Source organism: Pseudozyma hubeiensis, assembly GCF_000403515.1.
Source record: "Pseudozyma hubeiensis SY62 DNA, scaffold: PHS49, whole genome shotgun sequence".
Lineage (NCBI taxonomy): Eukaryota > Fungi > Basidiomycota > Ustilaginomycetes > Ustilaginales > Ustilaginaceae > Pseudozyma > Pseudozyma hubeiensis.
In genome coordinates, this window is record NW_012133831.1 from 4,514 (window position 1) to 30,871 (window position 26,358).

The 26,358-nt window shown below is 55.6% G+C and overlaps 11 protein-coding genes across 11 annotated transcripts; 5 read left to right on the forward strand and 6 right to left on the reverse strand.

Moving 5' to 3' along the window:
• Window positions 1–1,422: 1,422 nt before the first annotated feature.
• PHSY_005390 (hypothetical protein) lies at window positions 1,423–1,908 on the reverse strand (the record flags this gene model as incomplete). The annotated part of the gene is made up of 2 exons (XM_012335999.1): window positions 1,423–1,509; window positions 1,672–1,908. The coding sequence occupies 2 exons, from the start codon at window positions 1,906–1,908 to the stop codon at window positions 1,423–1,425; spliced, it is 324 nt and encodes a 107-aa protein (XP_012191389.1).
• Window positions 1,909–2,110: 202 nt separating this feature from the next.
• On the reverse strand, window positions 2,111–2,887 carry PHSY_005391 (hypothetical protein; the record flags this gene model as incomplete). Its single annotated transcript, XM_012336000.1, has 1 exon — window positions 2,111–2,887. One exon carries the CDS (start codon window positions 2,885–2,887, stop codon window positions 2,111–2,113), a length of 777 nt encoding a protein of 258 aa, XP_012191390.1.
• A 751-nt stretch (window positions 2,888–3,638) lies between these two features.
• PHSY_005392 (monocarboxylate transporter) lies at window positions 3,639–4,976 on the reverse strand (the record flags this gene model as incomplete). The annotated part of the gene is made up of 1 exon (XM_012336001.1): window positions 3,639–4,976. The coding sequence occupies one exon, from the start codon at window positions 4,974–4,976 to the stop codon at window positions 3,639–3,641; it is 1,338 nt and encodes a 445-aa protein (XP_012191391.1).
• A 52-nt stretch (window positions 4,977–5,028) lies between these two features.
• On the reverse strand, window positions 5,029–6,721 carry PHSY_005393 (hypothetical protein; the record flags this gene model as incomplete). The annotated part of the gene is made up of 3 exons (XM_012336002.1): window positions 5,029–5,232; window positions 5,960–6,110; window positions 6,447–6,721. 3 exons carry the CDS (start codon window positions 6,719–6,721, stop codon window positions 5,029–5,031), a joined length of 630 nt encoding a protein of 209 aa, XP_012191392.1.
• A 253-nt stretch (window positions 6,722–6,974) lies between these two features.
• On the forward strand, window positions 6,975–9,545 carry PHSY_005394 (glycogen debranching enzyme; the record flags this gene model as incomplete). Its single annotated transcript, XM_012336003.1, has 1 exon — window positions 6,975–9,545. The coding sequence occupies one exon, from the start codon at window positions 6,975–6,977 to the stop codon at window positions 9,543–9,545; it is 2,571 nt and encodes an 856-aa protein (XP_012191393.1).
• A 1,546-nt stretch (window positions 9,546–11,091) lies between these two features.
• On the forward strand, window positions 11,092–12,432 carry PHSY_005395 (aquaporin; the record flags this gene model as incomplete). Its single annotated transcript, XM_012336004.1, has 2 exons — window positions 11,092–11,921; window positions 12,003–12,432. The coding sequence occupies 2 exons, from the start codon at window positions 11,092–11,094 to the stop codon at window positions 12,430–12,432; spliced, it is 1,260 nt and encodes a 419-aa protein (XP_012191394.1).
• A 192-nt stretch (window positions 12,433–12,624) lies between these two features.
• PHSY_005396 (hypothetical protein) lies at window positions 12,625–13,707 on the forward strand (the record flags this gene model as incomplete). Its single annotated transcript, XM_012336005.1, has 1 exon — window positions 12,625–13,707. One exon carries the CDS (start codon window positions 12,625–12,627, stop codon window positions 13,705–13,707), a length of 1,083 nt encoding a protein of 360 aa, XP_012191395.1.
• A 106-nt stretch (window positions 13,708–13,813) lies between these two features.
• PHSY_005397 (hypothetical protein) lies at window positions 13,814–16,729 on the reverse strand (the record flags this gene model as incomplete). Its single annotated transcript, XM_012336006.1, has 1 exon — window positions 13,814–16,729. One exon carries the CDS (start codon window positions 16,727–16,729, stop codon window positions 13,814–13,816), a length of 2,916 nt encoding a protein of 971 aa, XP_012191396.1.
• A 658-nt stretch (window positions 16,730–17,387) lies between these two features.
• On the forward strand, window positions 17,388–18,341 carry PHSY_005398 (hypothetical protein; the record flags this gene model as incomplete). Its single annotated transcript, XM_012336007.1, has 1 exon — window positions 17,388–18,341. The coding sequence occupies one exon, from the start codon at window positions 17,388–17,390 to the stop codon at window positions 18,339–18,341; it is 954 nt and encodes a 317-aa protein (XP_012191397.1).
• A 216-nt stretch (window positions 18,342–18,557) lies between these two features.
• Window positions 18,558–21,728, reverse strand: PHSY_005399 (copper-transporting ATPase 2; the record flags this gene model as incomplete). Its single annotated transcript, XM_012336008.1, has 1 exon — window positions 18,558–21,728. One exon carries the CDS (start codon window positions 21,726–21,728, stop codon window positions 18,558–18,560), a length of 3,171 nt encoding a protein of 1,056 aa, XP_012191398.1.
• A 1,197-nt stretch (window positions 21,729–22,925) lies between these two features.
• Window positions 22,926–26,102, forward strand: PHSY_005400 (alpha-1,3-glucan synthase Ags1; the record flags this gene model as incomplete). The annotated part of the gene is made up of 3 exons (XM_012336009.1): window positions 22,926–23,038; window positions 23,739–24,228; window positions 24,867–26,102. 3 exons carry the CDS (start codon window positions 22,926–22,928, stop codon window positions 26,100–26,102), a joined length of 1,839 nt encoding a protein of 612 aa, XP_012191399.1.
• Window positions 26,103–26,358: the final 256 nt, after the last annotated feature.

A 26,358-nucleotide genomic window follows, 5' to 3' on the forward strand; every position in this document is an offset into this window, starting at 1 on the left:
GATACTTGCGGCTGTCCTTCCGACGTCCGCGCTCCCGCCTTCCAGGCTCGTTTCATGCCTCGTCCTGATCCATGATCCAGAAGCCCGAGACTCGGCTCTGGCCTGTCCTATCACGCCTGATACGAGCTTCAAGCGGACAGTCTGTCTATTCACGATAGCCTGACTGACTTAGGAACTGAAGCGCGGTGCACTTGCAATCTGTAACGTCCTTCCTTCGCCAGGGATAGAGCCTGACGACAGAAACCAGCCAATCCAGTGACGACTCACACAATTGGGGTCAACCGGAGGACGCCGGTGTGCCATGGTCGTGTGATGTGGTGCAATTCTCGTGTCTGAGACATGGCCAAGCGACTCCGACCGCCCTCTTGCGTCCAATGGGATTGCAGCCAGGCCACGACCTTCCCGGTTTCATGGTAGCAGTCTCGCTGGCTTTAGCGTTCCAAATAGAAATTTCTTCGACGTCGCTTGCAACAAGGCCCTTCTTCTTTCATGCTCCAGTGGAAAACAGGTGGGTGGTGCGACTTTTCCATCTCGGGTCGGAGTCAGAAGGGATACACGTTTGGGCTGCAAAACACGGTCGACACACAGATAAGCAATCTGGGAGCATCGAAGGTCGCGTGGGCAATTGCGCAAATCCTTTCATGCAGCAGACAGATCTTCAGTGCCCTGGTGAAACGCTCAGCAGAATCTTTTTTCAAAACATACTTTTGTTGAAGGGAAAGTTCTTATGCAAGAGGTCAACTTCCGACCTCGGCAATCCCCTTCCCGGGCATTCCCAGATCTCATTCGGTTGTCAAAGCCTATCTTGGCCGAGCTAGACGGTACATGATAAGCAACCCGCTTTCTTGGCCCGACGGAAGCTGTCCCAACCATGCAAGAGGTGTCGTTCATTTCAAGATAGAGACACACACTCCTCACTTTTGCATTCAAAATGCGAGGCGGACTGGGAAAACAAACTCATCCTGCATCGCGTGCGCCGGGAGAGGAGCATGACCGATTTCAATCATCACTCGTCGGTCGGTCCACCCCACCATCGTTTGCAATTATCGAGGATGGCCTCGGCGAGAGCCGAGCAAGCGATCGGGCATGATCTCGCTATGCGATCTCCGATTTTTTACTCTCGAGAAGCTGGTTCTGTTGAAGGCGTTCTCACACAGCAGCGCATTCACGGCGTCCAGTGGAACGCCTGTTCTTTGATTCAAGACGTCGTTCGTCCGTTTTCTGAAGGATGTCACATGTTCTGAACACATCGCGCTACCACACGGAAGCTGCACCGCGTACGTGGGCAGAGGTTTGAAGTGCATACGAAACGAACGGCATTGATGAGTTATGCTCGATTGCAGAAAGATGATTTATTCCAGATTTGGAAGGGCAGAGATACGATAGAAAGGTCACTGGCTGTGGAAGAAAAAAGCGGTCCATCTACTTCTTCTTTCCACCACCCATTTTGGCGATGGCAGCCTTCCTGGCGGCCTCGTCTTCCTTTTGCTTCTTCTGGAAGGCGAGATCCTGTGAATCCACAACAAACATCGCCAAGCCGAATCATCCATAGTCCAGATCGAGTCATCCACATGGACGACAGAGACGGGCACAGCATACGAAAGTGGAAACCAACAATAGTCAGCAAATGGCTCTTTCCATCTCAAACTTCCGACCTCCGTCGGGACTCACGTCTTCGTCGAGCTCCTTGTTCTGCTTCTTGGGCGCCTTGAGCGGCTTGGCTTTTCCTCCTTGACGTCCCGACATGCTTGTGTATGCGAAAGATGTGTGTAGGGAGAGATGGGGGTCGTAGACGAGAAAGAACTGTTGGAGAACGTGCACGAAGACAGGGAAGGAAAAATTGGCCTGCATTTCAGGGTCCAGCTTCGTTACTTTCGGAGCCGATGTTGCAAAGTCTGCAGTTGTCATGATTCGCGATTCAACATCTCAAAACAAATCCGACGGACGAGTTTATCAGCAACCTCGAATTCGGAGCTCGAGAACGACACAGGGGCACACAAACACGCAGTCGACAACGCTCTGGCATGAGATTGTCCATTGAAAAGTTGCATCGCAACCTCTTCATGAGCGTTGAGACATGATCGACCACAGAGTCCTTGCCTACGTTCTATCAGTACGGCGTGTGAGCGTACTTGCCACGGGGTGTGGTAGCGTACGAGTCGTACGCGTCGTGTCCACCATAGCCAGCAGGCTCCCTGTTGTTGTATCCATGCTGACCGCCAGCGTAGGGGTCGCTCGGGTGAGGCTCCCACACAGCCGAGTCCCTTGGGTTCATCGGGATATCCTGGTAGCTCACCTTGCTGTCCCTGAAGGCCTTCCTCTGTTCTCCACCGTACGCCCTCTGCGCAGCCAGCATGTAGAACTGCGTCAACGCCACCAATACGATCAGACCTGCCATGACACCCGTCTGTGCCCACACAAAGATGTTGCAGATCGACTGGCCTGACTCCGAGAAGGCGTCCGTCGACTGACCCAGGCCCGACAGAGACAGCGAGGACGATGCGTTCGAGTTGGAAGGGATCACACCGTATGTAGAAACACACGCTCTGACCGCCTTGTTGTGCTGAGCTGCTGCGACAATAAGGAATGCTACGGTTGCCGCGATGATTGCGAGTGTGAGGACCAGGTTGATGCGCAAGTAGGTGCGGTAGAGCGTGGGCATCTGACGAGCCACCGAGACCAAACCGATGATCTGCCATACGAGCGTGATGAATCCGAGGGCGGCAACCAGCCCCTTCGACCATGACGGAATGACACCGTCTCCGGCAACGATTGCGGGCGGAACGAGCGCGCAGATGCCCACTGCAAGCGCTACGAGTGCTGTCTCGAGTACCAGTAGGTAGGCGCCGACGTTGACGAGGGGTAGGTAGCAGCAGCAAAACTCCATCCCACTGCCTCTTCTGCGACCCATGATGTTCAAGGATGTGCTTGAGCTCTAGAGGCTCAACTTGAAGAGGGAAGAAGTTTGCGTCCGAGCCGTCGAAGTTGACTGACGGTGCTGGTTTTGGTGTGACGAGGACCTCCTTGTACGAAGCTGTAACGAGGTTGTAGCGGTTCGAGTTGTGAGCGATGCTTCGAAAGATGATCACCTAGAGGCTAATGCGGAGGTGAGAATGATGAAAGATGGTGGGTAGATGTGGTGTCATGAGAAGAAGGAGACGAGGTCGAACGAGACAATGCGAACGTCGATAGCTCGACGATGGCGTTGGTGAAATGCACGAGCACTGCAATCCTGCATGCAGGGCAGCAAAATCCGCATGGATTCTACGAAAAGGAGTCAACGAGTCGGCGAACACGGCTGCACTGCCCGTCGGTCAACAGAAGGTGGCAGTGCCGCTAAAAATCCCCATCGCGCGCTGTTCCGCACCGCTAAATCAAGGCGATCTACAAATACAGTTCCATTTTTGAAAGCCCTCGTAGCGCAGTGCGGCGATAATTTAGATCCTTGGCTAGTGACTTTGCCGAAGCGAAACTCCACGCTAAGCAGAAAGAGAGGAAGACGCCGAAGCTAAAATCGGGCTCATGGCTCGAGGTTACCCGATGAGATCTTTCCTTGATGGTTGATGCAGGCTTCAAGCTCGCAACAACGTTGAATGTGACCCTGCTGTTGATTGCTATGTGCACCATGACGCTGTCCGTCAGATTCGAGCTCGCCACGTGACGTTGCGTCGCTTGGCAACCTTTGAACGTAAAAGTACGACGCTGATGGCCGAAGCGAGGCAGATGCTGCCCATGACTAACAGAGCTGGACGGTAGGCGTGCGTGCCTGCTCGAGGCCCTCCAAATGCGTCTAGTAGATAGCCGGCCAAGGGACCTCCTAGAAGCGAGCCGAATGCTCGCGAACACATCATCATTGACATGGTCAGCGCAGTCTGGTGTACACCAAAGATGGCTGCGTTGACGGGAGGCTGCAGCGACAGCAGAGCACCCGTGCTGCTTCCGTTGAGCACCATTGCCAGTGACAACGTAGCAAGACTCGTCGAGACAGTCCACACGGCGAGAATGCTGACGCTCGCTAGCATCAGTGCTAGCATCAAGCTGCTGACTGGTCCAACGCGTGTATCTGCCAACATACCAAACGCGACTCTTCCCACCGCCGAGGCCAGACTGTATCCCGCAACCAACCACGCACCCGTATTCGAACTGAATCCGGCTGACTTGGCATACGTTGGCAGAATGAACGGCGGAACAAACAGCGGGAATGTGCCAAGCGCTGTCGCAAAGAGCAGCAGATTGAAACGTGCGTCGCGAAACAAGGACGGGCGAAACGCTTCGACGCACCTTCTCCTCCTCTCGTCCTGATGCGGCACCAACCAGTATGCCAGCGGAAGCATCGTCACCCCGGCAGCGAGACCCAAGATCCTGATGGACCATTCGATCCCGACTCTGTTCGCCATTGCTCGCAGCGAGATGGAGCAGATGGCACCGCCAAAGCCACTTGCGCTGTAGACGATACCGATCACTAGCCCGCGCTTGCTCTTGAAGTATCCGACTGCGATCTGGCTCGTCGAAAAGAACACCAGACCATATCCGATACCGATCATGGTAGCGAACACGACGATGTTGCCCATTCTCAGCTCTAGTTCCTGCTGGACTCCGTCGCCGAGCAGCAGCTTCGGGTGTGTTGCCGGATACCAGCTGGTGGAGAGACATGCATAACCGACAGAAACGCAGACGGCACCCGCAGCGGCAACAGCACGGTTTCCGAAGCGAGCGACGGCTTTGGTGAAAGGTATCGACAAGACCGGCATGGGGATGACGGTGAGAGACGAGATCCAACCGAGCGTGGAAGCGTCGGATGCTCCGCCCGACACGAGCGCCTCTTGAATGATGCCGAACGAGTAGACGAGGCCGAGGGTGAAGAAGAAGTACACTGATGCGCACGCCACGACTGTCCAGCCCTGAACACCGCCTTCCACCGTTATGTCTTCGCCACCACCGTCGGCCTCGCCCTCCGCCACATCCATGGGGGTCATGCCGTTCGTTGCCGAGGCGACACCACCCGCACGATCCGTACTGATGGTCTGGTCACTCTGGATCTTTCCATTCTCCATCGTCATACTGTCGAATGTCGCTTCGACGGGCGCACGCGGTCGAAGCTGTGCGCTGCTGGGCTCGGCCACAGGTATTGAAGTGGCTGATGATCCAGTAGCGCCGGTCGACATTTTGGAAGAGATCATCTTGACGTGACGGTCGTGATCGGAGATACTCGAGCGAACGAGTTGTATGACTCTAGATGAAGTCGTAGTGTAAGGCGACATGTCGTTTGGAATTCGAACAAGGTTGTCGAGTCAAAGCAAGAAAGAAGCAGAAGATGCGGAATTGGCGACACGACCAAATCACTACAGTTCGTATACTTTTCCGATGCTCGACTCCATAGAATGCTAGTCGTGGAATAAAGGTGGACCGGCGTGGACAAGTTGCTCGTCGGCAAGGGCTTTATAATCGACATGTAACTGCCAGGGATATGACGATACCTACGATTCGGATGACCCCGGCTGTGTTCGAGCTGCCAAAGACGCGATAGGTCTGCTTTGACGGGTCAAGACGGCAGAGGCTCCGTCTTAGGTCATGCGACGTGCTGAATGGATCCGTTCACGAAGCCGAGTCGGGTATGACCGAGTCACAAGGCAAAGGTCGGGGAAGGGGAGGCTTGCGGGGTATACACGTGGTCTTGTGACGTGAAGCTGCCTGACACAAGCCGAGCGCTACCTTCCGACGTCTCTTGCTGTGTGTCTCTGCTCACTGGAGTGACTGCTAGCCTTCCGTCGGAAACAGGTCCTATGACCAGCTATGCATTGTCTGACAAGCGACAAGGGAAGGCTCGTCGTTCGGGACAGAACGGCTCCCGGCGGTAGAGCTTGCTGTCAAGTCGCGAGAAGACCCTGACCTTTCCGACATTAATCCGCTCGAAACCGACTTGTTTCCTACATTTGGCCTAACACCCTAAAAACTTTACCTGTGAGGGCGACCCGCTGTGTATTGCCGGCATGATCTGTGTCTGACAGATTTGCCGCCGTACAGGTCCGCCCTTTCGACCAAAAGCGAACGACTCAGCTTCACACTCTTTGGCAAAAGCTTCCGCGTTCGATGCAGACAGCAGATACGATCTGCCCACACTCAACCCACACACCTGCAACAGAACGGAGATGCGTCTTCCGAACAATCCGGAAGATTTTCTGGCTTGCAGCCGCGCATACTGTATCTCTCGCGTGAACCGCTCGTGCGCTAGCAGCGTCTTTTGATGTGCTCAGCACTTGAACAGCGACGGTGAACGTTTCTATGCTGCTGCAAGCACGCTGTGCGGGCATAATGGCGTCAAAAAACCGCTGCGACCGGACTCTGCAGACCGCCATGTGCTGGTCGCTGAGTTTGAAGACTCCACAATTTGTTTGTTGCCTTCAGCAATTCGCCGTGGAAACTTGAATCGTTCGAAGATGACATACTTCGAACTACCCCACGTTGAGTCGAATTGGCCGCCCACTTGCGCCACTTGAAATTTCGGTGCTGCCGCCAAGCGCATACAGTGTCGCTTGGAGCCCGTTCGGTCTGAGCAAATGCAAGCGAAATGGTAGCCGAACCGTTCGCCAGCTGATTCGTAGCGGTCCTTGTGAACACCGACAGCCTTGCCTTGGCTTTGCTTTGCTTTGGTCTTGTTGGCCTCGCTTGGCTCGGATCGGCTGCTCAGCTGCGGGGGTCCACGTCTCCTGCTATGCCGCATGATTGTCGGCCTGTCACGAGGCAAGTAGATCTCGAAACCTGAACATCCGAACTCAGCCCACCAACTTCGCTGCCTCTTCGCCATTGTGCGTTTCCCCGGCTCTTTAAGGTCTGTGCTCCGCATACAGTCGCTCACTCGAAGCGAGATCTCAAGCATGTCTCAGTCCTTGGAGAAGTATATATACCTCTACCTCGAGGGATGTATCTTCTCGACTCTCTCCCACTTCTTCAAGCATCCTTTCTCAAGCGTCATCATGAAGCACACCCTCTTGAGTCTCAAGGCGCTGGTCGCCACAGTCGCAGCTTCTGTTTTCGTCAACGCTCAACAGCAAAATGCTAGCTCCTCGAATCCTCTCATCACGCGCAACCCGCCCGAGCAGGTCGACGTTTCTCTCAACTTGACCTCGGGTCCCTACGACAACTACCTCTTCCGCAGCAACCTGACGGCAGCCCAGGTCTTGCTCACCAACACCACTGCAGCTAATCCTACGGACAATTCGACCAAGCCAACCCTCAATCGCTTCCTGGTCGCTTTGCCCGCAGGAAACTCGGGCTCCGTAGCCTACTTCTTGCCATACACCAACGGCTCCAACGCAACGGATGCTCAGACCTCGACAGCGTCTCAGGGCCTCACCGTCACTCTTGGTGATGCCGGAATCAAGGGCGCATACGGTCCCAACAACCAGTCCGGAGTCACTGGTGAGCTGCTCTTTTCGCAGCCAGCCACGCTTGGTACTACTCTGCTTGGTTCCATCAGGACGGTTCGAGACTTCACCGAAGGCAATGGCCTCACCCACGAGATCTTCAATTGGACCGTCACCCAAGCCGACAACAAGACCATCTGGCTCACAAAGCCGTGGCTGAACGAAACCATCGTCCGAAATGCCCAGGGCCAAGAGACGGGCAGAGTTCGGTACGCACTCGAGTGGCTCCTCCAAGCCAACAACGGTACCTCGTTCGATGTCGTGCCTTCCAACAATGGCACCTACACGCCTCCTACGGTCCACATCCTGCCCCCACCTGTGCAGACCAACGACACGGCACGAGCCATGTCACAGCCCGGTTCGGTCACCTTCACTGTTCAAGTTAACGAGACAGCCTTGGCTCCGCTTTCTGTCGATACGCTCTTCACCCCAAACACGACGGCGGCGATGCAGCCCGAAGCCCAGAGTCAGTTTTCGTTCATGACATATGCCTCCAAGTTTACCGCCGGTGGATGGAGATTCCTCACCTACTTTGGACGTGACACCATGTTTACCACGCGCATGCTGATGAACAACAAGACAGTCACTCCGTTCGCAGCCGAGTCGGTGCTCGGCGGTGTCATTGAGCGAATCAACATCACCTCGGGCGAGGTCTGCCACGAAGAGACTATCGGAGACTATGCTACGTTTGTCAACATTGGCGAAGGTCAGCCCGAAAAGGGCAACGAGCCCTTCTACGATTACAAAATGAAAGACACCCACTATGTGCTCCTCCCTCAGCTCGCCGACTACCTCCTCAGGTACAACGCCACGAACGCCAACTTTACTGCCAGTCCTGAGGCGCGTCTGTTCCTCTCTCGACGTGCTGTGCTTGCGAACGGCACGAGCTACATCCAACTGCTGCAATCCAACATCGAATACGTGCTCAACTCGTCGGTGGCTTTCGCACAGGACCCTAGCGACTACAAGAACTTGGCTCGCATTGAGGTGGGCGTTCCCGTTGGAAACTGGAGAGACAGTAACGAGGGTCTTGGCTGGGGAGTATACCCCTATGACGTGTCCACCGCTTTGGTTCCGGCGGCATTGTACGCTGTCTCTGACCTCGCCAGATCCGGATTGCTCTCCAATTACACTTCGAGCGCTCTCAACGCGAGCGGAGCGGATCTCGCAGACAAGGCGGCCAGCTACGCCAAGATCTGGGAGGACGAAGCTCCCAAATTCTTCCAGTACAACGTTACTAGTCAACAGGCTCAGCAGAGATTGGAGGGTTATGTGCAGCGCGCCAACCTCTCCACGGCTCTTCTGTACGGTGATGGCTCGCTCAACTCTTCGTTGTCGGTGTCGAACAGCAGCAGCACCGGTAGCGCCAGCGCACCGAACGCCACGAGCACTGGAATGGCACGTCGTGGCGGTAGCATGGATCTTGGCCACAACGCCGAGTTCCCGCTCGCTGCTCGTCAAGGATCCACCGACAACAGCACCCAAGACCAAGCAGGCAACACCACCGTCTACGGCCTCTCTCTGCTCGAAGACGGAGCCGTGGTGCCTGTGCTCCACTCAGACCTCTCGTTCAACTTGCTCTACTCGCGCAACCCTTCGCGCTCGTTGATCGAGGCGGTCATCTCTGCACTCCAGCCTTACCCTCGTGGTCTGCTCACCAACGTCGGAATGCTCGTCGCCAACCCGGCGTACGATCCCAACACGACCAAGACCACCGAGCTGGACCGCACCGCTTACCACGGAACCGTCTCGTGGGGATTCCAGACCAACTTTATGGCTTCTGGTCTGGACCGTATCATCGCATCGTGTGATCCGTCGGCCAATCGAACGCAGGTCTCCAGGTCGGGACTCATTGCTCGACCTGACTGGTGCGATGATCAGCAGCTGGTGTCGGGCTTGACCAATGCACAGGCGATGTTGTGGCAGGCGGTGAACGGTGCGTTTGAGGAGAGGTTTGCAGAGGTTTGGAGTTGGACGTGGAGCAACGAGACCGAGAGGTTCGAGGTGACGCCGTTGGGAGAGATCAGCCCAGAGGGGACCGAGAGCGACGCGGTTCAGCTGTGGAGCTACGGTCTGCTGGGGATTCAGGATCCCACAGCGACGAACGAGACATCTACCTAGAAGATAGAAGAGCTACTTACAGGTATCGACGAGAGACAAGATTAGGCACGAGACAAGAGACCTACATACAGGCAAAGAGACCAGATTAGATTCGAAGATGAAAGACCTGCTTAGAGGCACCCAAAAGAGACAAGATCAGATTCGAAGCGCTCAATGACATACAGTTCATGACCAAAGATTCACAAGATCAGTTGCGGATGTAGTACTTTCCCGAACATTGTTTGTGGTAGTCTGCGACGCCTGATGTTGACGCTCTCGAACCATCGTACGACGCGGCAGTGAGTCTGCCGTGTTTGACAGCATCCGCTGTGCGCACTAATTCCTATCCGAATCCCTGCATCGCTTTTTTTTCTCCGCGTGATTCAAAGGACCAAAATAAACTTTCCAAATGCCGCTCCTTTAGTGCGAACGATGACTCTCGTCAACAGCTGAATGGTGACGTCGACGAACGCCACGGCCGCGTGGTGAACAGCCAAATTTAGCAACTTTTTCCTCCTTCCCACTCGCTCAAAATCAGCCCCGTCGTACGACCTTCCCCTCCTCAAATGGAAGGAACACAGCCATCGAACAAGGCCGCCTTTCTTGAGAGCGTTTTGCTTCGGCATTTCAAGTCTAGACTCCGTCTCGCTCCCTGCCTTTTTCGCTCAAGGGGCGGGAACAGTGCAAGGTAACCCGAGCTTCAGATTGGGCTGCTACCTTTGGGACCTATGATGCAACCCGAGGAAGTGGAATGTCTCACTCCTCCTCCGACCCTTGGCCTTGCGTGCCTTGCAGTAGTGAACGTTCGACAAGTGTGTTCCAGCAGTGAGGGTCGCAATCCCCTCCTCCCTCTGTTTGTCTGCGAAATGAATGAATTGGCCGACCCCCGCTATATTTCAGTTAAGCGAGCTGCCCAGCCTTGATACCCGTTCTGCGAGAATGATTGAGCGCCGATGTCCGTGTAGCAATGGAATTGTGGCTATGACGACACGCAATCCCCGCTTTAGCTTGCCTAGACTCCTCTCCTCTCAGAAGTTCGCAGAGACAGCCGGGACCCTTGATACGTGCTGCTGTAGGTAAGCCGGTCGAGCTTGGCAGCTCATGAAGCCCAACATAGACCTATCAACGTCACAGGAGGTTCGAGAGAAATGTGGCTTGGGAGGTCGCATGAATCGGGCGTTGCGTACGCCCTTCTTCTCCAGGTGTCTCCAATGTGATCACCTAATTTTAGCACTGACAACGGCCAGGTCGGCCACGCCAACGTGTGCAGTGTCTCGACGATGTGGCCTAGTCGTCCCCGAGACCATCCCGTGACGTACTGTCTTCGACAAACGGAGGACGTTTACAGCTCTGGGCCCGTGTCGAGCTTCCGACCCGTTGCTTGGCGCCGTTGAGTTGTTGCTCGTAAAGAGTATCGCCTACTACGTCGAGCTAGCTGGCAAAGCTACTTATACCTTGCGTCTGCGACCCTTGATCACTCCTCCCGACCTTGCCGGCATACAAAAATCCCTTTCCCTCTCTACCGTGTCGAGTTAACGCTGCCTTGACAAAGATGGCTCAACCAGCAATGACCATGGTCGAGACGAGCCCCGCACCCACCGTCACAGCTCCACCCGGCTCTGGCGGTCGTCTCTCCACCGACACTGCCCACTCTCATCGACGTCATCGCCGATTCTCCCTTGGATTCCACCACAAACACCACGACGCGTTTGGAAACCCTCTGCCACGCAGGCGTCACCACTTTGGCAAGCCCAAAATGTCGGGATTCAAAGAGCACTTCATGGCGGGTCTTGGAGAATTCATCGGCACTACCATGTTCCTTTTCCTCGCTGAAGGAGGCGCCAAGACAGCCCAACTCTCGACCTCGGCTGCTCAGAGTCAGACGGCTACACCGCTCAGCAACGAGACGATCATGTTCATCGCTCTGTCGTTCGGAATGTCGCTGCTGGTGACGGCGTGGATGTTCTACCGCGTCACGGGTGGACTGTTCAACCCTGCCATCACGGTTGCGCTGTGGTGGGTGGGTGTGTTGACTTCGCGTCGTGCTGTGGTGCTGTTCTTGTCGCAGATCTTGGGTGGTATCGCCGGTGCCGCGCTTGTGCTGGGTCTGACGCCTACTAACAGCGTCAACCAGGTGACGACGACTTTGCAGCCAGGGATCAACATCACACAAGGGTTCTTGATCGAGATGCTCCTCACATCGATTCTCGTCTTTTCGGTTCTGATGCTTGCTGTCGAGAAGCACCGTGCTACCTACTTGGCACCGGTTGGCATCGGGCTGACTTTGCTGGCAGCCCATCTCTTTGGTGCCGTATGGACTGGCTGTGGTATGAATCCTGCTCGATCGTTCGGTCCTGCCGTGGTAGCTGGCCAGTTCAACTCTGACCACTGGATCTAGTAAGTGCACATTAGACTCTGCGCTTTTCACAAGAAATTGACTGCTGACATGACGATCTCCTCACCTTGCTCACCTTGCAGCTGGATCGCACCCCTTGTCGGAGGATTCCTCGCTGTAGCCTACTTCTCCTTCCTCAAGCTGCTCAAGTACAACTCTGTCGTCATGGACCAAGACTCGGACAAGGAGATCACCGGTCTCAAGCCTATGCACACTCGTCTCTGGAACCTGGTGCGACACGGCCAGAACCCGAGCGCACTCAACCCCGAGAGTTCGACCCACTACGACACGAAGGCCAGGGAGACCTTTGACAAGGAAGAGAAGGCAGCTTTCGAGGAGAGGGAGCAGATGCGAAAAGGCATGATGGACCGACCCGTCTTCGAAGGTCACGCCAACGATGCACTAACGGGCAAGCTGGGTACCAGCAACAACACAGAGGTGCTGTCCACTGGTTCTGGAAGCACTGCCATGCACTCCAACGGCGGTGCTCATGGTCCTATCCTGCCCAAGTGAACGTACCAATACTCGATGTTGAAGTCTATATACCCTAGCTTGCAGTTTCAATGTTCCCGATTCATCAACAAGGCATATACCCGTTGCCCTTTTCTCACACCATGTTTTTGCAATGAACTCAATCAAACACTTCAGAAGCTTGGCGTGTCCAGCGTGTGATGCCTGATATTGCTGACTGATGATTTCGAGATCATGTGCATCCATCCGCCTTGGACGCCTGGCGCCGATGAAGTTGCGTCTCCTCTCTATGACGGCAATTTCGGAGCCCACGTGGGGTTTCCGCTGCAGGATGTGTCTCGCGTCGGAGAACTTCCATACGTCCGATATTTCCAATCTGGCACCCCGCACTTGTTTCCCGACGGTTGTGACTCGTATCTCTCTATTCATCGCACCGAGCGTCATTGCTGGCGCTACTCTGTCACACATATAAGAAAAAGGATCTCTGTTCCAAAACAATGGAGCGCTAGACCTTCATACTCCTCATTATTGCATCCACACGATTCACTTTACACAACGAAGATGTACCTGCGACCGGAGACGATCGTGAGCGACTTTTCCTCGGTCATCAAGTTCATCCAGGCGCATCCACTGGGGTTGCTCACCACGTGCATTCCGCTAGCCGGTCAGTCTACGCTGCAGGCCTCGCACCTGCCGTTCCACTATCTACCTCCGTCGACGCTTCCCGTGGCAGCATCGAGTGCTTCGGCTTCTGTTCAGAGTGTAGAGGGAACCTGGTCCGGGGAGGAGGGTTTGGGGAACTTGCAGTGTCATCTAGCACGAACGAATCCGCAGGCCAAAGCACTTCTCCACGCAGGCGAGGGAGAAGAAGTGCTCATCGTCTTCTCCTCTCCCATCAACAATGCAGGGTACATCTCCCCATCCTGGTACACCACCACCAAACCCGCTACCGGTAAAACCGTCCCCACATGGAACTACGCAGAAGTCCAGGTTTACGGTACCATCCACCAAACCACCCCGCAAACCCTCAGTCAAATCGTACGGACTCTCAGCGATACCCACGAACACAGAATTAAGGATATAACCGGAAAGCACGTGTGGAAAACGGAAGATGCACCGGAAAAGTACATCGAGCTGTTGGAGAGGGCCATTGTCGGGATGGAGATCAGGGTGAGCAAGGTGGGGATGAAGGTCAAGATGAGCAAGGAGAAAGTGGAGGGGGATAGGACGGGGGTGGTGGAGGGGTTGAGGGGGTTAGGTGGGGTAGCGGAGGGGGAGGTCGCGGATGCGGTGGAAAGTGCGGGGCGAATGAAGTAGATGATGAGAAATGTTGATTTCAGGTTCTTCTGACTGTGTAGCTGCGAATGCGGGACTCGATACTCTGTCGGCGCGACATGCTGATGCCCTGAAAGAATTGGTGAGACTACCTGACAGCGTCAGTCTTGCCCTTGAACTCGACCAACACGCGATGCATCCTACTCAGGCTCCCGTGCATCTCGCCTACCTCCTTCACCCTCTCCGCCAGATCAGCATAAGTCAGCGGTCTATCTTCTCCCCCTCCGCCCGATTTGACCATCGAACCGGAACGCCAAGCCAGACCGTCTGGACTCTCGCTCCTCCCCTGCTGCCCCGCTGAGGATCCATCAAGAGAAGAAGCCGCGTTCACACTGGCCCGTTCCCTCGTACCCACAGCACCTTCGTCATCTGAAACCATTTCCCCTTCTTCCGGCGACTCATCCCCGTCCTCCACCTTGACCTTACCGTGTCCTCTAGCGTTCATCGACGTGTTGATCGCAGTCTCCTTGTCCACCTCCCCCATCACTACATCCTCGCCGTCGGCATCCACGACAGAAATCTGGTGTGGAGAAAACAACAAACTCTGCTCCGCCGCTGCTCCATCCCTCGTCGACTGCTCTTCCTTCTCCACAAGCTGCATCTCCCTGTCCAACCTCTCGCTTTCCACTTCAAGCCGATGTCGCACCATCAGATACTCTTCTTGCGTCTTTGCGAAGCGTTGTGCCAGTCGATGCCAGTCCGACTTGGATCGGACGTCCAACCATGGCTCCGACCAGTGAGTCGCACCGGGTCCGACACCTCGGATCGGCCGCTCAGGATGAGACTTGCTCGAAGGGGTCGACGTAGAAGCCTGCGAAGCAGCCTCGAGCGATCTCCGCCCGCTGTCTCTATCCTTGTCCTCTTCATCTTGCCATTCGTCGTACGCTCGCTCCCGTCGACGATCGCGATACTCGCCTCCATGCAGCCTGGTCTCTCGATGTTCTGCAACAGTGTGCAGCTTGTTCGATGTCGGTGCGAACGACGGCATGGATGCTGAGACCGGAATGTTGGCACGAGGTAGGGCAGGTCCGCTTCCAGTGTCTTCTTGACCTGATTCACGCAAGCTTGGACTTTCGTTTGCGTGACCGTTGTTGGCACTGGATGAGGTCGAGGATCGCCGTTCGCGATGGCGGGAGGCCGAATCGGAGGATGTGAAGTCGTCGGTCCGACGACGCTTGCGTGGGAGCAGGTCAGAGGATCCGTCTTGAAGCTCTCGTGTGCTTGTAGGTTTCGAAGGCGAGGGCGAGGAAGTATTCTTGAGACTGTGATCATTCGACCTGTGCTCTAGTGCCGGTCTGTCTGCCCATTCAGGACGGTCAGGAGAAGGTTCGGGCTGTGGGCGTTTGGAGGGTGTAGAGGATGTAAAAACTCGCGACGCAGTAGTGTTGGAGTCGCTTATATTTGACGGCCTGGCTTTCTTCATAGTCACGACCTGCACCGCGGAAGAAGAAGCGGACTTCATGGTCGTCCTTGGCTCTCTGCTGTCCGCCATAGTCTTGCTGTTCGGTGTACTAGAACGTCCATCTTCAACGAGCGCAGTAGGGCGTATTGCCTTGTTAGAGTCCGTTGACGTGGTTCCTGTCAAAGAAGCTGCAGCTGACCGCGGGTTCGTCGCGGACGAAGCAGACTTGCGCTCGTGTCCATCCAGATTACGAGCATTGAAAGACGCTGATGAGCTCTCGGATACCAGCAAGGGTTTGTCCCTGACCGTAGTTGCAGCGGAGGTCAGAGCAGATGAAGTCTTTCGACCTCGATCCTGACCTGTCGAGTCGTGTACCGTCGACTTGTCCAGAGCTTCGCGGCGAGGGGACACAGACGAGATCTTCTCCTCTGCCCTCGATCTCGTTGGTGACCAGGCCGGCGTCTCCGTCGATGATCCGCTGCTATTCGCTTTTGGGGTATTGTTCAGGCTTCCACGCTGTGATGGCGGAGAAATGTGATTAGCTGCTGGTGTCGTACGCCTCTCCGGTGTAGCATGACGCTCAGAAGCAGCGAGAAGACGACTTCCAGCTTTGGTGGCTTTTGCGAGGCGTTGGCGTGTTGTGAGCTTCGGAGTCTTCTTCGAAGCAGCGTCCGATGCGGCTGAAGCAGGAGATGAGAGCTGTCTCGTTCTCTCGGATCGATCCTCGTCGGAAGGAAGCTGCCCATCCTCCTCGATGTTGACGGGATTGTTCTGCCTTCGACTGGTTCCGGAAATCTGCGGCGAGGCGGTGACAGCTCTATCACTTCGTCTGGCTAATGCAGCACTATATGATGCACCTATTTGTCTTTCACGATCCGCCAAAGAAGATCCCGCGTTGGGACGTTCACGACTGACATCGCGGGACAAGCTCGAAGGCGGGAACAAATTTGTCTCGCGCCGCCCAGGAATCCTGTTCAAGCTGCTTGATCTTGATAGTGGCGATGCTACGAGAGATGGCGATCCACTCGAAGCTCTCACACCGGAAAGCGTCTTGCTGACGCCAGATCTCGACGATGCTGCAGGATTAGACGAGTGCGGAGATGTGCCTTGCATCAATGCCCTCCGTCTTTCTTCCTTGCGATGTTCTTCCTCCTCCTTCTGCTGCTTGAGACGCTGCGCGACTGCCGAAACATCGCGCGTAGGTTTGACAGTGAATTTGGTGCTGATGGTCCCTAATCCGTGCAGTGTTGATTCGTCTTTCGAGAGCTTATAAAGTTCGTGCGGTGCCGAAGAAGTAGACGCCACCTCGCGCTGACTCGATGCCCTGGAAGCCTGAGATCCACCGGCAGGCAGAGGTGCGTGGAGGGGGAACTCGGCATCGCCGATGACCAGGAGCGGATCGGTCGGATCAACATCAATTCGGATGCTTCCAAGGCCCCCTTCGGTGCTCGAGCAGGCGGCTGCCAGCTGGCGAAGGGCTGGCTCCGTCAAACGGATCTGAAGTACTTTCGGTGGTGATCCATTTTTTCGTTCAGAGTCGTCCTGAGATGGTGATGACTTGCTGATATCGACCCGATACACCGAGTCGGATCGTAGTGACATGACGAGAGACTCGACTTCCTGGGCTCGTTGACGAGCTTCCGTCAGGCGTGTGGTCTCAGCAGCTGAACGAGATCATAGAGCGATGTCTTTCCGCAATGCGCTGATGGAAGCCCTGTGAAGGCATGCGAGATAGTCGATTACTTGGCGCGGCTACGCCCGGGAAGGTGGACGGGATCTCTGAAGGTAAGAGTGCATCTGACAGGGTCCAGTAACTGGCAGTGACAGGTTCCGAACAGCGTGTCTCAGCCTTGTGACAGCCGTGGCCCGTGAGCGTTCCCACGGTCGAAAGCAGCAGCCGATTGTGTGTGCTACGACCTGACTTCCATGGCCTAACCGCAGAGCGCGACTTGGTCGAAATCGGGCAACGGAGAATCGGAAAATGTAGATCTCGGCAATCCGACACAACACTCAACCCGACCAACATCATACAGACGCGCTTGGGAGACCGCCATCGCATTCGAGACCGCGTTCGAGTCACCACGCTGGCAGGGACAGCAGCAGCAGCAGCAGCAGTGACTGGTCTGTTGTCACACCTCAGACAGGGGTCGGCATCCTCGCGGCTTAACCTTGGCTCCTCCGCGGCCAAGCAGACGGATCGACCGAAGCAAGGGCCAGTCCACGCTGTCGGAGCATCCGACGCGGTGAGTGATCCTACATCATGGCGTTGAGGCGCGGGAAGGACCGCGTATCGGCCACCGGCTCTGAAGAGCTTCAGCTATGGTACGCCGTACGCCAAAACCTTCGCACGCTCGAAAAGATTCGCATCGCATCCGTCGACAAGGCGGCCACTGCGGAAGGACTGCGGACCGACATAGTCTCGCTCATCGAAAAGGGTGACAGGGGCGACGAATACCGCACCAAGCGACGCAAGCTCGACGACGCCTGTCACGATCTCACCAGTCGAACCAAGGATGAATTGGCAGCAATTGACTCGGCGCAGGAGAAGCTCGGTATCCTTGTGGCACTCCGCAGCTCAGCCGATGGTGGTGGTTCACGCGGCTCCACTCCACGCAAAGACCTCGCATCCAAAGTCAAAGCTGGCAATGCCGGCACCCCTACGCCATCAGGTAGGCGATCCAACGTTCCACCCGGACCGTCCAACCTCAGCTCCTCCTCCAGCGCAGGTTCCACCGCGAATCGAGGCAAACGAGAAACCCTCATCGCTCAACACCCTCTCACCCAAGGTCGCAAAGTCGCCGTCCTGCCCAGCAAAACCAACGAAGAATCCGACTGGCTCAAAGCATCCGTCCTCTCTTACACAAAATCCACAAACGAATACACCGTACAGGACGACGATGAACCAGGTCCCGACGGAACCTACAAAGTCGGCATGGACAACATCATCCCGCTTCCCATCAGCTTGCACACCATGCCCGCCTCCGACTATGCACCAGGTTCGCGCGTCCTAGGAATGTACCCAGACACAAGCTGTTTCTACGGCGCAACCGTCAAGTCCGGCGGTCCAGGTCTGACCAGAAACGCAAACCTTGCTAAATTGGTCAAGAAGGAGCCAGAGCTGTTGGAGGCAAAGTACAACCTCGAATTCGACGATGACAATGGAGAGATTCGTCAGGTCCCCGCTTGGCTCGTCGTGCAGAGTCCAGGCATGTGACGTTTCTAGGGGCTGATACCGCGTCCACGACTCTTTGTACTTGTATGCGTCTTGTAATACTATCCCGGTTTCAAGATCAAGCGCTTGCTTGATATATATTGATGTTCGCTGCTGGCTCATTCACGCTTTCCGCGAGAGAATTCGTTCTGAGAAAATGACATGCTTGCTTTGCGGTGAAATGGTTAAACCGTAACTGATTCCAGATTGTTTCTCGACCTAAGTAACTTCAGAAGCCACCTGCTGATACCCCTCCGTTTGCGCGGGTCTCCTCGCCACTCCTCGGCCCAGCCTGAGACCGGAGCTGGACAGGACCGATTCGACTTTGCCCAGCACTTGATAACCCACATCCTTCAGATTAGCGACGACTCGGTCAAACGCCCCTGCATCCGAACGGGCCAGCATCTCCTGCACTTGCGCTGACTCGGTCGGCTCCGCCTCGGTAGCTCCAGTGAGCTCAGCGGGACGCTTGTACCACTTCAAAGTCAACGAGCTGGCCACCACGCTGACGCTGGAAAAGGCCATCGCTGCACCCGCCATCATGGGATGCAGACTCAATCCCCAAGGCAAGAAGATGCCCATGGCCAGCGGAATACCGATCATGTTGTAAACGGTAGCCCAGATAAAGTTGAGCTTGATTTGCCGAAAGATGCGACGCGACAGGTGGATGGACGCGGCGACGTCGAGCAAGCTAGATCGCATCAAAACGATCGAAGCCGCTTCGATGGCGACATCGGATCCTGTGCCTAGTGCGATGCCCAGGTCGGCGGACGCGAGAGCGGGAGAATCGTTGATCCCGTCACCCACCATAGCGATGCCGCCAGACTTGGACTGACCGTTGGCGCGGAAGGGCGAGAACCTGGCTCCGCTTTCGAGGTCGGCACCAGTGGAAGGACGTCGAAGTTGCAGGATGAGTTCTTGCTTGTCTATGGGGCTCATCTCAGCGTAGACGTCGTTCTCCTCGTCCATTCCTAGCTCGCGGGCTAGCGCACGTGCTGTCGCAGATGCGTCGCCAGTCACCATTGCGCACTGAATACCCATTCGTCGCAACGCAGCCAGCGTCTGCTTCGCCTCGGGCTTGAGCGTGTCACGCAGGCTGAGAACGGCTGCCAGAGAGCCGTCCACGCTGGCAAGAACGGCTGTTCGTCCTTGCGACTGTTGCTGCGCAAGCAATTCGCTTGCCTGCGCCCCGAATGCGCTATGGTCGAGAGCATGCTTTTCGCCCGACAAGATGAAGTCGGACGTTCCAACTCGAATGTCATGGACTGTCATCGTCTCCTCTAGCTGTACACGACAGGCGATGCCTTTGCCGGTGAAGCTTTGGAAAGATTCGATGCTGACACCTGAGATCGCCATGTCCTCCTGCTCGGAAGCGGCCGTAGAGCCGGTCTGAAGCTGGCTTGCCGTCCATGAAGCGATGGCGCGTGCAAGTGGATGTTCGGATCGGCTTTCAGCAGCGCCGACGATGCGGATCACCTGACGACGCGAGAGTCCGCCCACAGCGATGGTATCTAGGCCCGCTTGCTCGTTGTTGGGCCAGATGGCCTCGCGCAACGTCAGCTTGCCAAGCGTGAGGGTGCCGGTCTTGTCGAAAAGCATGCGACGGATGGTGGTGGAGGCTTCGAGAGGTCCGCCGCCTTTGATGAGGATGCCATTCTGCGCTCCCACTCCGGTGCCCACCATGACTGCTGTAGGGGTGGACAGGCCGAGCGCACACGGGCACGCGACGACGATGACGCTGATACAGAGCTTCAGGCAGACCATGAACTTGGTCACACCTTGTTGATTGAAGACCGAGGGGAGCATGCGTCCCGAGAGGAGGTGAGCGATCACCATCCACGCGATGAACGTGAGCGCTCCAAGAGCCACCACGGTAGGAACAAAGTAGCCGGCGACTCGGTCGGCGAACGCTTGGATGGGAGCTTTGGACGTTTGCGCCTCGTCGACGAGCTTGACAATCTGGGCGAGGCTCGTGTCCTTGCCTGCACGCTGCACCAGGAAATCAAATGTGCCGGTGCTGTTGACGGTGCCACCGATGACGCTGCTGCCGGTCAGCTTGTGGATCGGAACGGCTTCGCCCGTGACCATGGACTCGTCCACCATCGACTCGCCCCGCACAATGACGCCGTCAGCGACGATCCTTTCTCCCGGCACCACCTTGACGTAGTCGCCACGCTGCACGAGCTCGGACGCGACCTTCTTCTCGACCTTGCCTTCGACTCCGTCTGTGTATATAGTGGCCGAGGTGGGTGTGAGTCCGATCAGACGTGACAACGCCTCGCTGGTCTTTCCTTTTGCCGTATTCTCGAGGAAACGACCGAACGAGACAAAAGTGAAAAGCATGGTGGTGGTGTCGAAGAATGTGGCTGGTTTGGTGCATTGGCCCGGGACCACCATGCCCATCATGCTTGCGCCGCGTGCGGCCATCGAGGCGACTTGCTGTGTCGCTGCTGAAGGCTCGTCCACGCAAAACAGCCTTGCAATCATGGAAAAGACGCTGAAAGTCCACGAGGCTGTAGTGCCGATGACGATGAGGACGTCCATGGTGGCGCTGCCGTGCTTGACTGCCTTCCAGGACGTGCGATAGAAGCGCAGACCGATGCCGAACTGAACCGGGATGGTGAGCGCCAAGCATATAACGTCTTGGAGGTAGAGACCTGATATCGGCTGCCACCACAAAATGCCACGTGTGAATGAGAACTTGGGTAGGACCATGGACAGGAGAAAGACAGGCAATCCCATGGACAGCGAGAAGAGGAAAGCCGAGCGCCATTCCGCAATTTCTTTGATCCTTCCGAGCGATGCGAGCTGCGTTGAATTACGATCGTCGCTCACGACTGCATCAAAGCCGAGATCCTCGATGTGTTCCACCAGGTCGCGGACGCCCAGCTTGCTCGAGTCGTAGTCGATCCGAGCCTTTTCTGTGGAGAGTGATACTGATATTGATTTGACTCCGTCGATTTTTGCGATCTCACGCTCGATGGTGGAAGAGCAAGATGCGCAGGTCATGCCGTAAACGCTGATCTGAGCGGTTTCGAGCGGCGCTATCGAGCCTGTGGGTTGGGAGGAAGCCTCTTTGGATGCCGTCGCGGTGTCTGGATGCTCTGTGCGGATGATGTCGAGGAATGTGGCGTCGAAGCCGGTATCTTCGATCTCTTCGGCCACTTTTGCTGGAGTCCAGATCGAGTCGTCAAAGGTGACCGTTGCCTTTTCCGACAGTAGTGCTACAGAGATGGATTTGATGCCAGGCTGGGAGCGTATCATCCTCTCGATGGTTTCGACGCATGCTCCGCACGTCATTCCTCCGATCTGGAAGGTCGCCGTTACTGTTGAGCCCATGTTTGACGACGATGAGGCGGAGGCCTTGGGTTCGCCGAGGAGCGGTTCCATCGACGACATGGTTCTTGGTTCGTTTAGCTCGAGCGGCGGTGATGTTCCGCTCCAGGTTGATGCTTTATGAGTTGGCTATTACACTCGAATGTCACTGTCGTAGCGCTCGTTGAGCATAGCGATGTAGTGCTGCTCCGAGCGAGTTGACAGCCGTTCCAGATACGGTGTCGATCGCTGCTCTGCGCCGCCGCACTGCGAAGAGTTACCGACGCCCAGGTGTCGGCTATTCCGATGGTCGATCAGTCCCTTTGTCTAGGGGCCGATCCGGTCTTTCGGAGCTCCGTGGCGTCGCTCGGAAGACCGTGACTATATGCTGTGTATTTTGTGACTGCCTTGCGCCGGACGTGATTGTTGGGCGGTCAACAAGGCGCCTATCAAGGCGCGGCAAGCATGCGTCAATCAAGGTGAGAGAATCAGTGTTGGTTGCGATCAATCGTGTTGATTAACCTGGCCTAGAATCACTGCGCTGCTCCTGCGTATCTGATAGCTTGCTCTGTTTCCCTTCGCCAGAATTGCTCGGCTGTAATCTCCGAGCAAGTGCTGAGCACAGGCGCAGAAACGCGCCGAAGCGTCGGCCTGCATCATGCTGAGCCGCGGCGATCTTACATTTTACGGAATAAGATTATTTAACTTAACAGTCAGGTAAACTGGACCGCTTGATACAGTTTGACTGAACTCGATGGACGTCGCCTGGGCAGCCACTATCAAGGTATACCGTGTGCTATTGGACGCTAGAAGACGGGTTTACTCAAACGAGAAAACAAAGTGAGATTCTTCTCGCACGGTTGTAGATCCTCTCGTCGCGGTGTGGGAAGGGATGCGGACGGGATGCGGCGGTCCGAAAAGGACCGAGAGAAGGGCACGGTCTGGGACCGCGGAGTTCTGGATCAGATGTGGGAGAAAAAAGTTCTGTTTCTGGTTCCAAGAACAAAATCATGGTAATCGACATGCTGTCAGGCAAGACGTCCGACAGTTTAGTGTTTTAAGCTCATTTCCGAACTCAGATGTGAGACAGGTACGGCACAACTCGTGGTTTCTCTCGTTCTTGCTAGCCAACCATCAGCTTTCCTCTGAGATGGACCTAGATTTGGGGAGCGCTCAGGAACACCGCGCCGAGATGAGGGAATCGAGACGAGGGAATCACTTCGGGCTTCTAGACCCCTCTTCTGTTTAGCCTGGCCGAGACCAAGACACCGCATGGCAGATGCAGTCGACACGAAAAAACCTAGGGACAGCTCCCGGCCTATTTGCCGGACGGTTGACCTCAAAGTCGGCGACGAATGTGGATCAAGGACCGAACAGATCCACAGGTTTTGTTTCGTCGTGCGGTCAGTCGAACTTGTTGACAAACTCTCGCGTGCGCTGCTTTGATGGCAGCGGTACACTCTGCGTTGTTCAAAGTTCATGCTCGATTCCTATAAGAGCGCACAGACGAGGACGTCTTTCGTGGACCCGAAATAGTTTGCATCCTTTTTGCTGGGTCAGTGTGACAGAACTACCTTGTACTGCTGCTCGATCTTGGCGAGCCTCGTTTAGATCTCGCTTGGTTGAAATTTTTCGTCCGCTCAACGTGACGGTCCTTGCCCCTCGACTCCCGGTAAATCTTTACCTTGCTGCTCTGCTTTGTAATGTCGAAGGAGTGCTAGGACGTCACGATCGCATGACAGTCATGAATTTGAGCTTCAAAGACGTTGAGGTCGGTGTTGAGAGACCCCGGGCTAGTTGAGCCTGTTGCCCCCATGTTTGGGGCACAGAAGCATCGACTGAGGTCGGCTCATCTCGAGCCCTGGTCGGTGGCGTTTATTGTTAGCGGCTGCGGTACCGCGAGCACGGCCGTCGCTCGCGTGGCCATCCTGCCCAAAAAAAGGGAAGAAAAATCTTTAATCACTTTTTTCATGCTTTGATGCAGCCAAGCCTTGGGCTTTCCCATGCCAAGTCTACTAGCCTGTGATTGTCGCGTCGTCTCGACACGGATGAATCACTGCCATTTCCGACACGATCCCGACGCAGGACCGAGTCTCTTGTCTTGATCGTCCAGAAACTGTCTCAGGGAACAACCTTCGAGCGCTCTAGGAAAAGTGACTCCGACTCGTCTTGTGGCTCGTGTCGGCGCTGTGCGTGCTCAAAGGCAATCTTCGAAAGGGCAAAAATGCCGGTGCTATCGAAGACCGGTGCCGGTGCTGAGCAGCGGCCCTGGACCGACGGTCAGAGATGCATGTTTGTGGGACAGAAAATTGCCGACAACACCAAGGGTGACTGTGTAGGAGCAGCGGCCACAGCCAATTCATGCCGCGGCTATCTGGCGGAGTGCAAAAACACGATCAGATCTCCGGCACAAGTCCGGCAACGTTCTGCGGGTCAGCCCCCACCGGCCATTCTCCAATCAAAGATTCCCATGAGGAGAACCCATGCCAAGCTGGACTCGTTGACCGTCCGCGATACGCAGCAATGCTCCTGTATGCGTCCGGAAACCAAACATCTCGAGGATGGAGGTGGTATGGTGAATCCATGTACAATGGTACAGCGACACAATGGGAAATCCGAGAGAAAAAGTTCTGCCTATTTTTTGATGCAACCAGCAAGCCGCAAAAGTTCTATTATTAAAAGCTTTTTTTTTTTTTCTAAAGATCAAGACATGATCAGCTAACCTGAACTGGCCAATCTCCGCTGCGTCTTTTGATCGAAATTAAATCTGGAAAGTGGTCGACCAATTTAGGCGAAGATCTCATCCGTGGAACACGGCGGACATGCAGCCGCTGCTGACGTTGACCGACGTGTCATGGGTGATGATATGCGCGTTCGCTCCATCTTCCCGCCCGAACAAGCTCCGACACTTTTTCTTATGTTTCTTCCTCCGCCATGGCTGTCTAACTCCGGCGAGCTTCCAACTCGTCGCTTTCGGATGACTCGTGGCGGTTGACTCGGTTTCTTCCTCTCGGATTCGCTTTCTCCGTCCCTGGTCCACATGCCGGCATCTGTTGAGCCTGCACTGTACGCTGTACCCTGCGGCTGTTCATGCTTGCTTTGAAGAAAAAGGGTTGCGTACCCGGTACCATGTGGCTCCCTTGCTACGACTCCCGCTGGGCAGACTGACAGACTTACTTAAACCTCTACCTTCTTTCATGAACCCTTCCGTAGACCCTGCCCCCTTCGCAGCCTAGATCACGTTCTCTCCCATATCCCCGTCGTGCCATCATTGCTACCGTCTTCCATCTTGTCAACGCAACATTTCGGTCTGAACAGCCTCGGAATCTCTCAGGACCACCTTCAACAACCTGCTATGTGTCTTCGCCTCATAGACCTTTTTCCCATAGACGGCAAGAACACAACGGATCACACATAGACGACTATCATTCTTCGTCACTACATCGCGTGACTGCACACCACTTTCTACGCATTCTCAGCGCCAAGCTTGTCCGCATGAAGCTCGATCACACGCCCTTTGGCGCACTGCGCGAAAAGGGTCGCTCACTTCGCCGCAAGGGCGACCGCACACGTATCCAAGCCTCGTCCACCGTTGCCTGCGACGGATCGCTGACATCACCTAAGCTCTCTCAGCACCGCCTATCGCACGAGGACTTGCCAGCGTCGTCGCGCACATCCAGTGTCGAGCATGTTGGTCACCACAACCATCACCTGCACCATCACGAGGACTTTTCGAACAACAGTCCGGTTCTTCTGCGCGGCGACAAGGAGCTGCACGATCCCAATTTCGTTCGCCACAATTGGGAGATGATGTCGGGCGATTCGATCTTCCCGGACAACCAGCTTCACATCGGACGCAGCGCATCGCCCAGGCTTACGAGCCGACGTAGCACTCTTTCATCCCGCACAAGCTCGCGTCCATCTTCTCGTTCGGGCAGCGAAACGGGCGGTCACCACACGCCCACCTTTGGCCTCGGTGTCGGCGCCTTTTCGGGCCTCTCGAGCTACGCCCAAGGCGGATCGATGGGTCGTGCCAGCGGTGCTCGCGCCTCGTCTTCCAACCGCGGGCTGCAGGTTGAAGGCTCCATCCTGCGTGATGAGGAGGCCATCCTTGATAGCGACGATGGCAGCAGCGACGATGACGACGACGACGACTACCAAGACGAAAGGTACTCTTCTCATCATCTCCAGCTGCCTTCCTCGCGACGCAGCAGTCCTTCGTCGGGACAAGTCTCACTCCCACCACGATCACCCCTGTCGAGCGCCCCCGTCTCGCCTCTCCTCTCGCATGCTCTCGAGCAGCAACAGGCGGCCGCATTCCAGCGTCGTCGCCACTGGACCGTTGCAGAGGGTAGCAAGGCCTCGAATGGAGCCCGTCTCCACGTCATGTCCACACAGATGCCTCGAGGCGCTGCTGCCGCCACTCTCAGCTTCTCTCAACCTGCATAATCTTGCTTTCTGTCTTTGTCTCTCCTGCATCCTCTCGTACTCTATCGCATCGCATTGTCTTGTACTGTTATTCTTGTATCAACAGTCAGTTGTACCAACATCAGCTTTCAATCATACCTCTTGGCATGGATTATGCCACTAGTTTGCACCAGTCTGCCTCCAGATGTATTGCCGCACCTCTCAAGGGTTCAGGCTTTGAAATCAGCCTGAAATACGATGGATCGGGTGGGGTAAATATCCTCGATCGTCAGTAAAA